General features: G+C 56.9%; 1 protein-coding gene across 1 annotated transcript in view; it reads right to left on the minus strand.

Annotated features, from left to right (window-relative positions):
• Window positions 1–12455, minus strand: part of PRDM16 (PR/SET domain 16) — a 337762-nt gene that overhangs the window by 230187 nt on the left and 95120 nt on the right. Inside the window, exon 2 of the mRNA XM_055582479.1 lies at window positions 1986–2320. Within this exon, the coding sequence (XP_055438454.1) occupies window positions 1986–2320 (335 nt within the window). The remainder of the gene's footprint in view (window positions 1–1985; window positions 2321–12455) is intronic.

A 12455-nucleotide genomic window follows, 5' to 3' on the forward strand; every position in this document is an offset into this window, starting at 1 on the left:
GGCCTGCATCTGAGCCAATGAGAATCAGGTCACCTCAAGGTCATCCATCACACTACATGAAGGGTTCGTTTACCCTCCAACATCTGAAGCTGTCTCCTAATTCAGTAGTCCAGGCCTTTCTGAGCACATCACACAAACCCCTAAATTCCTCCTGAAAATAGCCAGGTGGGAAGTCCAGGACAGGCCATCCTACAGCCCAAGCCACCGACCGGTCACATCATGTGAACACACTCTTCTCGGCCCAGCGAGGGCCACCCTGTGGCTCTCTGAAGAGCATATGAGCTGCCCCCAAGAGGGCCTCACCTCCCAACTCCTCACTTTGCTCCCTCCCACCTGTTCTGCAGGTGACCCGACCTTGACAGGCACACACACGGAGTCAGCCACCTGGGAACAGCAGGGGACACACAGGCCGGTTCACACAGTGCAACTGTGGCCTCCACCACTCAGCTGTGGCGAGTCCTGGCACGCCTGCTCCTTCATCCATCTGGTCAACCCACTGCCTCTCTCAACCTTCAAAGCCATCCACAGAGCTCGGGCTGTCAGCTGGTAGGGGGCTTCTGCGTCCCCTGATGTCCATACCTCATGTGCTACCACAAACCCGCTTGCAGGAGAATCAGGGTGTCCAGCGTTTGGGGCGCCCCCATATCCTCCCTTGTGAAGGGAATGGGGTCTCAGGTCTGCAGTACTACCACCAGCGCATGACTAAGCCAGATCTGTGAGACCCTTTCAGAGGGTTTCAAAAGCTGATGGGCCAGACCGGGGGAGATGTTCAAGGGCTGCTGAGGGTCCCCTGAGGGATGCTCAAGGGTCATGCACTGTGCACCCCGAGTCTTCAGGGAACAGTGATGTCCCCAAGAGAAGCCTTCTAGATGGTAAAGACTCGTCAGAGGGCAAAGATGGCCCCTCACTGACCACAGACCCTGAGAGACACACAGCATGGGAACTTTTCCAAAGCCAACGAGCAGTTGGGGGAGTCAGCCCCCCAAGCCCCACCACCCTGAACCACTGGCAGGGGATACAGCTGCCGGCCCCACAGGTCCCTCTTCCCTCCTTGGATGGCTCTCCCCTTCCTAGCTCTGACCACCATCCAAGCACTTTTGGAAGTGGTGAAACACCCAGGAGGAATCTGGGTTGGCACTTGCATTTTCCGTCCAGGCAGGGTCCCTGCCCAAAATATCGCTGCACGCTGGCTCTGTGGGGCCTGCAGAGAGGCCAGGACTAGAGGGGAGTGTGCTTTCCTGGAGCCCTGGTCCTTAGGAGACCACCTTGAAAGCCCCCTGAACTGGGGCCCAGTGTCCCTCGTGGTCAGAGCAGGATGCTTCCAGAGGAAGCGCCCTTTCATAGCTGTCAACCCCCACCCCCCACCTAATCAGCCTCCCTCCCCAGGTCACACACAGCCTCCAGGACTGCCGAGCCAGGCCTGAATCATCAGGGAAATCAAAACCACAAGACTCTCCTCTCTGCCCCCGCTAATCTGAGAAGCGGGAGCTCCTCTTAGGGAGCCAGCTGACCCGGGTAGCCCAGCAGGAGGCCCAGGGCATGGATGCACCTGGAGCATCTAGGGCAGTGTGGCCACCAGACACGTGCTGCTCTGCCTGGAGTTGGGCCCCCATCTGAGGACTTTCCCGGGAGCAGAGACCTTGTTCTGGGAGACTCCCATCGATCCCCAAAGTCCTGCCGAGATGGCAGCCTTAGCACCTAAGATCCAGACGGGAAGCTCGAGGGGCTTAAGACATGAGCTCATTAAAGACACATTTCCGGGAAGAGAGCGGTGCGGCGGACAGGGGCCGCCCGGCGTCCACTAGGCCTCTGGTGTTTTTGGAGTCGCGTCATGCAAGCCGCGGGATAAAATAAGCCTGGGAAATTCAGCACTCTCTGCGACCCAGCCTCCCGCCTCAGGCAGCACCGTCAACCCGGTTTTATAAATAGATGGACCACGAGACAAACGGCCGCCATCAATCACGCGCGCGCGCGGCAGGGCTCACCTCCCATCCGAAGTCCGCCTCGTTCAGCGTTGCCCGGGGCGCCACCATGTACGGGCCGAACCGCTCCCCCACCTCCATCTTCTTCTTGGCCCAGATGCCCAGGCCGGCGCCGGGGATGGAGGATTCCCGGAGCTCAAAGCCCGGGGGGATGCGGATGTCCTCGGGGATGTAGACCGGGGCCTCATATGGCGAGCCTTCCTTGGGTGTGGGGAAGGGGGACGGCGGCCCCATGGGGATGGGGGACATGATGCTGTCCTCAGTCTCGTCCTCCGCGCTCTCGCCCGCCAGCAGGTCGGGGTCCGGCCCGTACATGTTATTTACAATGTCGCCGTCACCTGGAGGAGACAACACAGAGTCAGCCTGTGCCGCTCCGCTTCCCGGGCCCCGAGTTTGGGGGCCGCCCAGGACAGGGACAGAAGAGAAACGGGCTGGCCACCCCCCACTCTGCTAGGGGCCCCCACCCACCTCTGCTAGGGGCTCCCAGAGGGAGGTTCCAGCAACACTTGGGGAACAATGCGGACCCCCTGGGTCAGCAGAGTTCTCCCCAGGCACCCAAAGCCCCTGGCAATGGCTGAGGACACACTGGCCCATTCTGCATTAGGGCAGGAGGGACGCCCATGCTCTATGGGATGGGCACAGCCAGGAACGCAGACACTCTTGGGGGCTCCACTTTGGGGGGTTGGTGATGAGGCATTCATTCTGGAACCAGTTTGTGTCTGCAGCCTTGGAATTAGGGAATGGGGCAAGTCCCAAGATCTCGGGGGGGGACTCAGAACTTGAGCTATGTGAAATTTGGGGTGCTCTGGGACGGAGGTGGTGTTGGGGTGCACTGGGGCTGGGGAGGGTTCCTAGAAGTCCCCTGACTACTTAATGGCAGATTAGGACAGAGGCCTGCTGAATCATGAACTTGGGAGCCCTGGGGGCTCCCAGATCACAGAACTAAGCAAAAGGGTCTCCAGCTTGTCTGTCCGGTGTGGCCCTTTCTTTGGGGTCCAACCTAAGAGGCAGCTGTCCCCAGAACAGTGCCTCCTGGAAGTCCACCTGAGGGTGGCCCTGAGCACAGAAGAGGTAATGAAGAGTGGGCGGGGCGAGGGGACAGGGTGAGCGAGCTGGTCAAACAGCCAGAAAACCAGCTTCACTCCAGCATCAGCCTTAGACTGCCAAACGGGGAGGCCGGGGGTGAGGATCCCACCAATGTTCACCCCCAGGGCCCCCAAGGGCAGCAACACACGAGAGGATCAACAAACGTGGTCCAGACGCACAACAGGCTGTTCACATCAATATAGATGAAGAAGATCGCCCTCACGGGGCAGCGCGGGCGAGCCTCGCGAGTGTCACACCGAGTGAAGGAGGCTGGACGCAAAGGGCCACGAGTCCTAAGATTCCATTCATGCCAAATGTATGGACAAAAGGCAAACCTGCAGAGACAGGACCCGTGATGGTGGGGTAGGGGTGACTGGTTGGTGGGCCTGGGGTCTCCTTTGGGAGATGAAAATGTTTTGGAACCAGACAAAGGTGGCGAGCGTGCCCCTGAATTGTACACTTTAAAATGGTCCATTTTCACGTGAGGTGGCTCTCATTCGTAAGATTAAAAAACTCAGAGAAGAGACAGGAGGAGGGGCCTGGGGGTGGGAGGTGTGGCAGGCGAGCTGCTCCCCGCTCGGAGCCTGATGACCTCTGATCCAGATGCTTCCGCCCTCCTTCTCGGACTTGAAAACCTCAGAAAGGGACCCAAACACTGTGGTCACCCTGACTCTCGTCTCGTGGCCCCCTCCCCATTCCCTGACATGGGAGGGTAGGAGAGACGTCTCCAGGCAGAGGGGAACTTCAGGGTCCTCACACTGACTCAAACTGATGCGCTGGAGAAATAACAAAATGTTTCCTTTCAAAAGAAACCGAAGTCTTAAAAAATGATGGGGATAACATTTATTTAATTTAGCAGTGTTCACAGAAGTAATTATTATCTTTTAAGTGGCCAACGGTTCCTTTTTAACTGACTCGTAGGATCCTTTCAAAAATGCAACAACAGAACGGCAGCCAGTGTGCACCCATCCCAAGGACCCAAGACTGCTGAGGATTGAAAGACCACCCCCAGCCCTTCCTGGGGTGCGTACACCAAGGTGAATTGGGAGGAGTAATTAACATGCCACCTTATTATGTGACCCGGTGACTGCACTGAGCTCCAGCAGACTTGGGTGGGACACCCCCTCCACCCAGGGTCTGATACCTTTGCGTCCAGCTGGTGAGGAGCCCAGCCCCTTGTGTGAAGGCACTGGGCAGAAAGAAGGACCTGTTCCTATCCATGCATGCCCATCTCAGGGCTCTTTTTTGTTTTTCTGGTTGGTTTTTCTTTTTTTCTGTTTGAATTCTACTTCCCCAAACTCCTCACCTACTGGAGGAAAATCAACGCTTGAAGGGCATGTTTAATTTACTGGCCGAGCAAACAGCTTAGGAGAGAAGGCGGTGTTTCCTGCTGATTAAAGGAAAGCTGTGCATTGCCCGCCTCCCACCCTCTGCGGTCACTGGGGTTAAGTGATTGCCTGGAGCCACCAGGAAAGCCCAGGTCTCGTTTGGCTGCCCCATGGCCGGCGGAGATCGTGGGGAGGCTCTTTTTTTGGACATGGCTGAGAGGAGGCCTAAGGGTGCAGAGAAAACACCTGGAAAATAGGAGATGAACTGAACAGCCCCCGAGGCCCCTCAGGAAGCAGAAGGCTGTCCGGACGCTGCTGGAGCCTGTGTAGGACAAGCACAGACTGTCCTCTCCTGAGGTCCCTGAGCAGCAGGGAGGCTGGATGGAAAGGCCCAGATCCCCAGCCAGGCTGCCCTTGGGACCACCAGCCCCTGGTGGTCCTGAGGAGCCCCTCAGCCCAGGGCTGGCAGGTATTTCCAGGGAGGGGGTGTCATTGCCCCTGGCCCCTGCCCCCTGCTACCCAGGCCTCTGACCACCGGCACATTCCCAGCCCACGCTCTCTGGAAGGGCCGGAGGCAGTGCCAAGAGCAGGAGGTTTTTACGACCTTGGCATCTAGGCTGGCCACAGCGTTATTCACTCGTCAGGGGACCGAGGTCCTTCACTGGGGTTTTGCGGTTGTTTTAGGCTCAGGGTTCATGACTGCGTCCATCATTCCCAACATTTCTCCCAGGAGATCAACCCAAATAATAAAAGCAGAGAGGAGAGGAGAGCAGAAGGTGTAGGCAGTGACAGGAAGAAGAGGAGAGCCACAGAGGACCCACGGCTACAGCGGTGAAGCCACAAAGCACCTGTCTTGGGGCTGGGTCCCAGCCAGGGAGCCGGGTTCGGGGCAGACTTCATGCTGAAACCCAGTTTGGAGCTTGTCTGCCCCTCTAACCCAGATCCCTGAGGACACTCCTCCCCACCCAGAAGCCCCATCCAAATACCAAGCCAAGCCCAGGATTTCAGGGTCTGGAGAGAGAGGAGGCCCCAGTGAACAAGATTGTGCCCGACTGGCCAGGGCAGAGGGTCCTTCCTGTATCATCCCCACAGGGCTGATGACCCTGTCCTGGCCAAACAAGCAGCATCCCAAGTCGGGGGTGATTAGGGTGAAAAGAGCCCCTGCCCTTCCCTGATTCTGTAGCCCCCGGCTGCTCATAACCCGGGAATCAGCAGATTTAAGTCTTGACCTGCGGCCAGGGGGAGCATGAGGGGGGCTTCTCTGAGTCGATGTGAGGGGGTGTTTTGTTCTGGTTCCTCCTTCACTGAATGGCAGAGTTTGGAGGAGAAGCCATGAAACCACACAGGGCTCTGGGAGGCTGTGGGCTGCCCCCTGGAGCCGGGAGTGACAGAGTGTGTGTATGAGTGCATACATGTGAGTGCACACATGTGAGTGTGCATATGTGTGACGACAGCAGGTGTGTGTGTTGAGCGTGTAAAAGGAGGCAATGAATCCTGAGCAGCAGGCCTGAGGCCACCTCAGCCAGCACCCTGCCTTTTCATGGTCCTGTGGGTGGGAAGGTCATGGCTGCCTCCCCCCAGAGACCCCAAGAAGAAGGGAGGAGAAAGCCCCTCTGTGGGGCCCCCATATCCCTCCAGCATGAGGCAGTCCCACCACAGGCTGGGAGGTTCCCAGGGTCACCCTGCTGCAGCCTGCTGAGAGGCCAGATGTCACGTGTTTCTCAGGAGAGTAGCTGTTAGTAGAAGATGCTTCTTGAAAACCCGGGGGCTCCCTCCAGTGCAGAAGTGAGCTAAGACCCCACCTTTAAGTGGTTCACTGAGGGGTGCAGACTCTTGGAGGTGAGTGGGGACTAACGGCAATCAATCGATCTACCACAATCTGGAGTTTCCTGGAGGCTCTTTGGGTCACCCTGGACCCTGAAATCTGACGGAGGTGTCCACGTGGTATCTCAGGAGGTGTGGGGTAGCAGGGAGGCCAGTCCTGAACAGCAAGTACAGATCAGGGCCCTGAAACTAGCCTAGCCTATCCTCCTGACCCCCAACACATGGGGTCACATCGCTCTCCTCCAGAGCCAGGGAGCACAGAGCAGAAGGACCCACACCCCAGCAACATGCCCCCTGCACCCAGGCACCTGGGCCAGGCCTGTCCTGGGGCACCAGGGCCCGGATCCCAGCTAACAGCCTGGCAGGCTGCTCCCCAACACTGCCCTGGTCCAGGAGGACCTTCTCATTTAGGGGATGCTCACACCACCCCACAGCCACCAGAACAGAGGTGCCAGGAACAAGGGACGTTGTGCTCAGAGGAATCCATCCAGGCCTGGCTGTGCGCTCTGCCCACGCTGGCCAGGCCTCACCCCACAAACGCCGCAGAGCTTCGTCCCTTCCAGCACATGCTGTGAGACCCTCCTTTCCTCACCCAAAAGAGAAACACCCTCCACGCAAACAGTAAGCACTGGCAACACTTTGGGGAAAAACTGAAAATGCATCCAGGTCTGGGTTTCCTTTCTGGTTCAATTGTGTCTCACCCTCATCTCTTAGAAGTGGGTGTGTGAACATCACAGGAGTGCAGACTGGCTGCAGAGGCTCCAGCGGGGTGCCCTGAGGGCCCGGCTTGCGGGATGAGGCAGCTTGACTGGTGGGCCTGAGCACCACTCCCCACAGAGCTGGCCCGTCCAGCATTGATCTTGGGGTCAGTGGTAAAAAGCAAATTGTCTTCAGCCAACTTGATCCTGACCAGGATCGAGAGGCACCACTGCCCCCACACAGGACAGGAGAGATCCTTACCCAAGGGGGGAAAGGAGACCCTGAGACCCCTGTGAGCCAAGCCACCTAGAAAGGGGACTCAGGACACCGCTGTTGTGCCCTGCTTGTGGCCATGCTGGACCCGGAACTCGGTCAGCTCACGGAGCCCTGACGGGGAGGACAGTCCTGTGCAGGCAGGCTCCACCCAGGCCCCACGTGGTCACTGCACTGTCAGTCCTCAGCCTTCACTGCTCCCTGTGGACCTGGGCTGCTCGGCCCTGCCCAGGGGGACAACGCAGGCCAGGCAGCCACCTGCCTCCTGGTTGCAGCCTGAGGTCCTCCCTGCCCTGTGCCACCAGCCGGTCACCCCACAGACCCCAGCCCCAGAGGCCCCCGTCACCCCACAGACCCCAGCCCAGGAGGCCCTCTGTCATTCCACAGACCCCAGGCCTGGAGGCCCCTGATGACCCCAGAAACCCCAGCCCCGGAGGCCCCACCCCTTCTTAGGCCTCAGAGTCAACAGGGCTGCTTCCTGGGTTCATCCTCAGAGGAGGACCCTGTAGCCTGGCCTGGGTTGGCCCCTCTGCCATCAGCCAGCCACCTTGAAAGTGGCCAGGTCCACGGAGCTGACCCCTTCTGCATGTATATTAGAATAACCACACTCTCCCTGGGCAGCAAGGTGACACATGCTGGGGTGTGATGTGATGGCCAGGCCCAGGCTCTGGTGGCTCCCTCAAAGCTCCTGGCACTCCACTCCTCTCTCCAGGAACACATCTGGGGCTGAAGTTTGTTAGTGACTTCTTCCTCAGCCAGGGACACGCCCAGGTCAGGTCAGGCCCACTCATACACTTTGCAAGGTGCCCCATTCCTGGAGCCCCACCAGGCATAGCACAGACCCTGGGCTGGCAGCTCCCAGCAATGCTGCACCCCATGACCGCTGAACCAGACAAATCCACAGAGCACCTCTTGGAAGTTCGGGAGTTCTCCCCACCAGCCTGCCCACCGGCAAAGATCTAACCTGGGTCCCATGACACTGGACACAAGGACATGTGGGGACTGGCTGTTGAAAGTGTTAGCCGCTCGGTTGTGTCCGACTCTCTGTGACCCGATGGACTGACTGTAACTCACCAGGCTTCTCCGTTTACAGGATTTCTCAGATAAGAATACTGGAGTGGGTTGCCATTCCCTTCTCCACAGGACTGAACGCTGGTCTCTCGCATTGTGGGCACATTCTTTACTCAGGGTCTGAGCCACTCAGGCACTGGCTGCTGAGGGGCACTTCCTGTGTCACACAGAGTGAGCGTGAAGGTAAATTGAACTGAGCTAGAAACTAACCTCAGGTGTAGCCCCTTGTGTGAAGGAGCCCAGCTACATTTAGGAGACAGTGACAGACCCCAAATGTCATTGGAGAAAGGACCATATGCCATGGTGACCAGCGAGAGTTCAGGACAAGGGTTCCAGGGAGCTCTGCACCCAGAGCTGCCCAAGGGACACAGACCAGCTGGGATGGCCCCCAGAGCACTGCCAGAAAGGACAAGTCTGTCTGAAAGGCAAGTCACTGGCAGCAGGGGACACGCCCTCTGAGCATCTACCCCGGTTGACACCGGGGTACAGAGCAGGGCACCCACGGTGCAAACCTGCAGGTTCCTGACAGGAGCCAGCTGAGTGGGCTGGGCTGGGGGGAGGGTGAGAAAAAGGTGGACACAGCCTGGATTTGGGGGGCTTTCTGCCCTTCTAGCTCAGGGGTCTCAAAGCAGGGTCTCCAGACCAGTGGCACTGGCATCCCACCCCAGGCACTTCTACAGCTGCAATTCCTGGGCCCCTCAGAGACCTGCTCAATCTGAACCTGGGTGTGGGGGAACTGGACCAGCTGAGTGCGAGAGCCACTGTGGAGGCAGTGTGTCTGAAGTGCCCGAATAACTAGAGGGCATCTGGGGACACAGGACTCAGCCCCAGGGGAGCCAGTCTCCTTAAACACTCCAGGAGCTCACCCTGGAGATCTAGACCAGCGCATAACCACACAGCCCCATCTCATTCATCCCTGACCCATTTTGTTGTTCAGTCATTAAGTCGTGTCTGACTTTTTGCAACCCCATGGACTGCAGCGCTCCAGGTTCCTCTGTCCTACCCCATCTCCTGGGTGAGTTTGCTCAAACTCATGTCCATTGAGTCAATTATGCCACCCAACTATCTCATCCTCTGCTGTTCCCCTTCTCCTGCCTTCAATCTTTCCCAGCATCAGGGTCTTTTCCAATGAGTTGGCTCTTTGCATCAGATGGCCAAAGTATTGGAGCTTCCCATTGCAAACAACCAAAACTGTGCCCCTCAGCAGGAGAAGCACGATCATCCCCACATCTCTGTGATCCCGTCCAGACTACACCTGACTGTTTCCATCAGAAGCACTTGAAGGAGGAGAACTCTGTTAAAGCGGCCCATCCCGGCAGAGCTCATTCCATGTCTGGTCCGTTCCACCCCCATGCTCTCCGCCAGGCAGGGCAGGAAGGTGGGGGTTTGCCAAGGGCTTCCCAAGGACAGAGCGAAAGCCTCCCCTTGCCCGGCCTGCAGAGTGGGCTCCAGAGGGTCAACCCCAGACCTGGCTGCTTGCTTTTATTAACGAGTTTTTTGGATAAAAGAGAACATGAGCCTTCCCCCTTTCCCTGGTGTTGCCGGCAGAGAGAGGACCTATGCACTGTCCAGGAAACACTCTGACATATTTCAATGAGACCTGGCCAGGCCTCTCAGGTCTTCTCAACAGAAGCCTCCTACACAGAGGCCAGCAGACATGGGGCCACGGATCCGCAAGAAGTGCCCTTTCCAGGATCTGGGTGGGCTCGGGTCTGAAGTCCCCGTCACATCAACCAACAGCAAGGACCCCAGATCACAGCCACTCCTGGGGACAGGTGGGCTGGGGCACAGTCATACCCCACCCCCTCCTAGGCCAGCTCGAGGTCTGAATGTCCAAGTAGCGATCAGTTTCACCAGGCCTATCAAAAGCAGTATTTAAAAGTTCTGTTCAAAGAAAAATTTTTTTAACTGAAGTTAGTATTCAGTTCAATTTATAAAAGGAACGTGGTGGTCGAGGTGAAGTCGAACAGAGAACAGATCTGAGACTTTGGGAAGCACATCCCTGGTCAGCTGCCCAATTTGAGGACTGTCTTGGGAGGCTGGGAAAGCAATGGGGGAACCTCAGGTGGGCTTAGTCCAAATGCTATCTGCTCCTTGGTTCTGCCAGCCTGTGTATGCTGGGTGCTGACGGGCCCCAGGGCAGACACACCAGCAATATGATTGCTCTAATTCCTGTGACACTCATCCTCACATCATGGAAGGGAAGCTCAGGAAGCAATGAATTGCTCAAGGCCACATGGCGAATCAGGGAGAGCTGGGAGCTGATTAGAGCATATCACACAACTCTAGTGTCCCCACTGCAATGAGAAAACACCTTAAAAAGTGTCCAGCCTTTAGTGATGGCCTCCCTTGTGTCCATAAAATGAACAGGTAAATTTATGAGTGGATGGTTGGGTTAGTGGATGGGTAGATGAGTAGATAAGCAGATGGATAGATGGATAGATAGAGGAATAGATACATGGATGAATGCAGGGGAGAGTGGATGGCAAGATGAGTAAGAAGATGGATAAATGGATCGATGGATGGTGGATGATGTATGATGGTGGTTGGATTGTGGATGGTAGAATAGCAGTCAGTGGGTGATGGACAATGTTTGGATGAATGGTGGATCAATGGAAAGGTGGCTGGTGGATGCATGCATTAATAGATAGTGGATGGATGGGTGGATGGTGGATGGTGGATGAATGGATGCCTAAATGGATGGGGGCAAGGAGAATATTGAAGACGATTTTAAATGAGATAGGTGGAAGGCTGGAAGGCAGGAACCCTCACACCTCACTCTTGACTCTTCTTCCCTGAGATGAAGCCCCAGTAACAGGAGCTTGAATCTGGTTAATCTGAGATGATACCTGGACTGGCTTGGCCCAGCCCCAACTCTGGGAAGAGAGCCGGGTATCTCTGCTGCTCTTTCACAGCTTCCTTCCTCCACCCATGTGGGGTAGCCTGCCTGGTCCAGCATTCCACAGGTTGGGGGCACATCTGTGATGCTGGGTTCAGCCATAGCCCACCGCCCCCCAGCCTTCTCACCTCCCACATGAGTCTTCTTGGAAAAACAAGATGGGACTTTGGTTCCCATCTTCTGACTTTTTTGACTTCTTGAGCCAAGCAGAGAATGGATGGATGAATGAATGCATGCTGTGCCCCTGAGAGACTCCCAAACCTCCCTCTGCCCCAGAGCCTGGAAGTCCCTGTGATCTGTGACTCTCATGATGGCCATCTTAGCCACTGCTGGGGTGGAAGGGAAGGACCGAGGGACATGCACACTCAGATGAGCTGGGTCTAGGGGAGCCACCGGGTAAAGGGATAAAATAAGATGCCTTGACTCCTAGGGAGGAATCCGTGCAGCCACCTCTCCATCTAGCGCAGCAGGCGAGGGGAAGCCCCTCCGTGGTGGGAGGGTCCTCGGCTGCAGACCCACTTCCAGAAATGGTTTGCTGGAAAGAGAAAGCTGGCAGTTGACAGGGTCAGTCTTGCTATTGTTCTTGATCTTTTAATCAACCGCAGACACAATGGAAACCCCTCCCCCAGCCGTGGGACCTTGGCTTTTAGATGAGAACTAGGAGTCCTGACTCCAGGAATGCCCCTGCCCGGTGCCACGGCTATCCAGGGTCCCACTGGCTGCCTGAGCTGCCCAGGATTGTGGCTGCTGTGGGCACTTTGGCTCCTGGCCGCCCCCCCTACTCAGCACTGCTGAGCTGAGCCCAGAGCAGAGCGTGGCTGTTATTAACATGGCAGATTAATAGCACCCGGAAAAGACGTTCCTGCAAACATGCTAAATATTAATAACAGTCATCGTTTATATTCCCAAAGCCACGCCTGGGACACTGCCTGCAGGGACCTGGGCCAATGAGCCCCAGCTGCCAGGCTGATGGAACCGCATCATAACTAGGTCCTGGTGAGTCTGGAGTCTCCCTCACCTCTCTGGTCCAGCCTCTCCTGCAAGTGCCAGAAGTACGGGAACCTCCCAACAAGGATGCCAGCATCCTTCTTCCTCTCTCAGTCCAGACAAGACGGCAACCACTTTCCTGGCCACTGTCACACGTGTGCACCTTTTCTGCCTCAAGCCCTGAGCTGGCGGCGGCAGATTCAGGCCTCTGACTTGGCCGACTGACTGCCCTGTTGGCCCCATGGCCTCCTGTCACCTGATGACAATCGGGATGGCTGGTGCAGCTCCAAGGACGTTACAGCTTGA

Source organism: Bubalus kerabau, chromosome 5 (assembly GCF_029407905.1).
Source record: "Bubalus kerabau isolate K-KA32 ecotype Philippines breed swamp buffalo chromosome 5, PCC_UOA_SB_1v2, whole genome shotgun sequence".
NCBI classification, from domain to species: domain Eukaryota; kingdom Metazoa; phylum Chordata; class Mammalia; order Artiodactyla; family Bovidae; genus Bubalus; species Bubalus kerabau.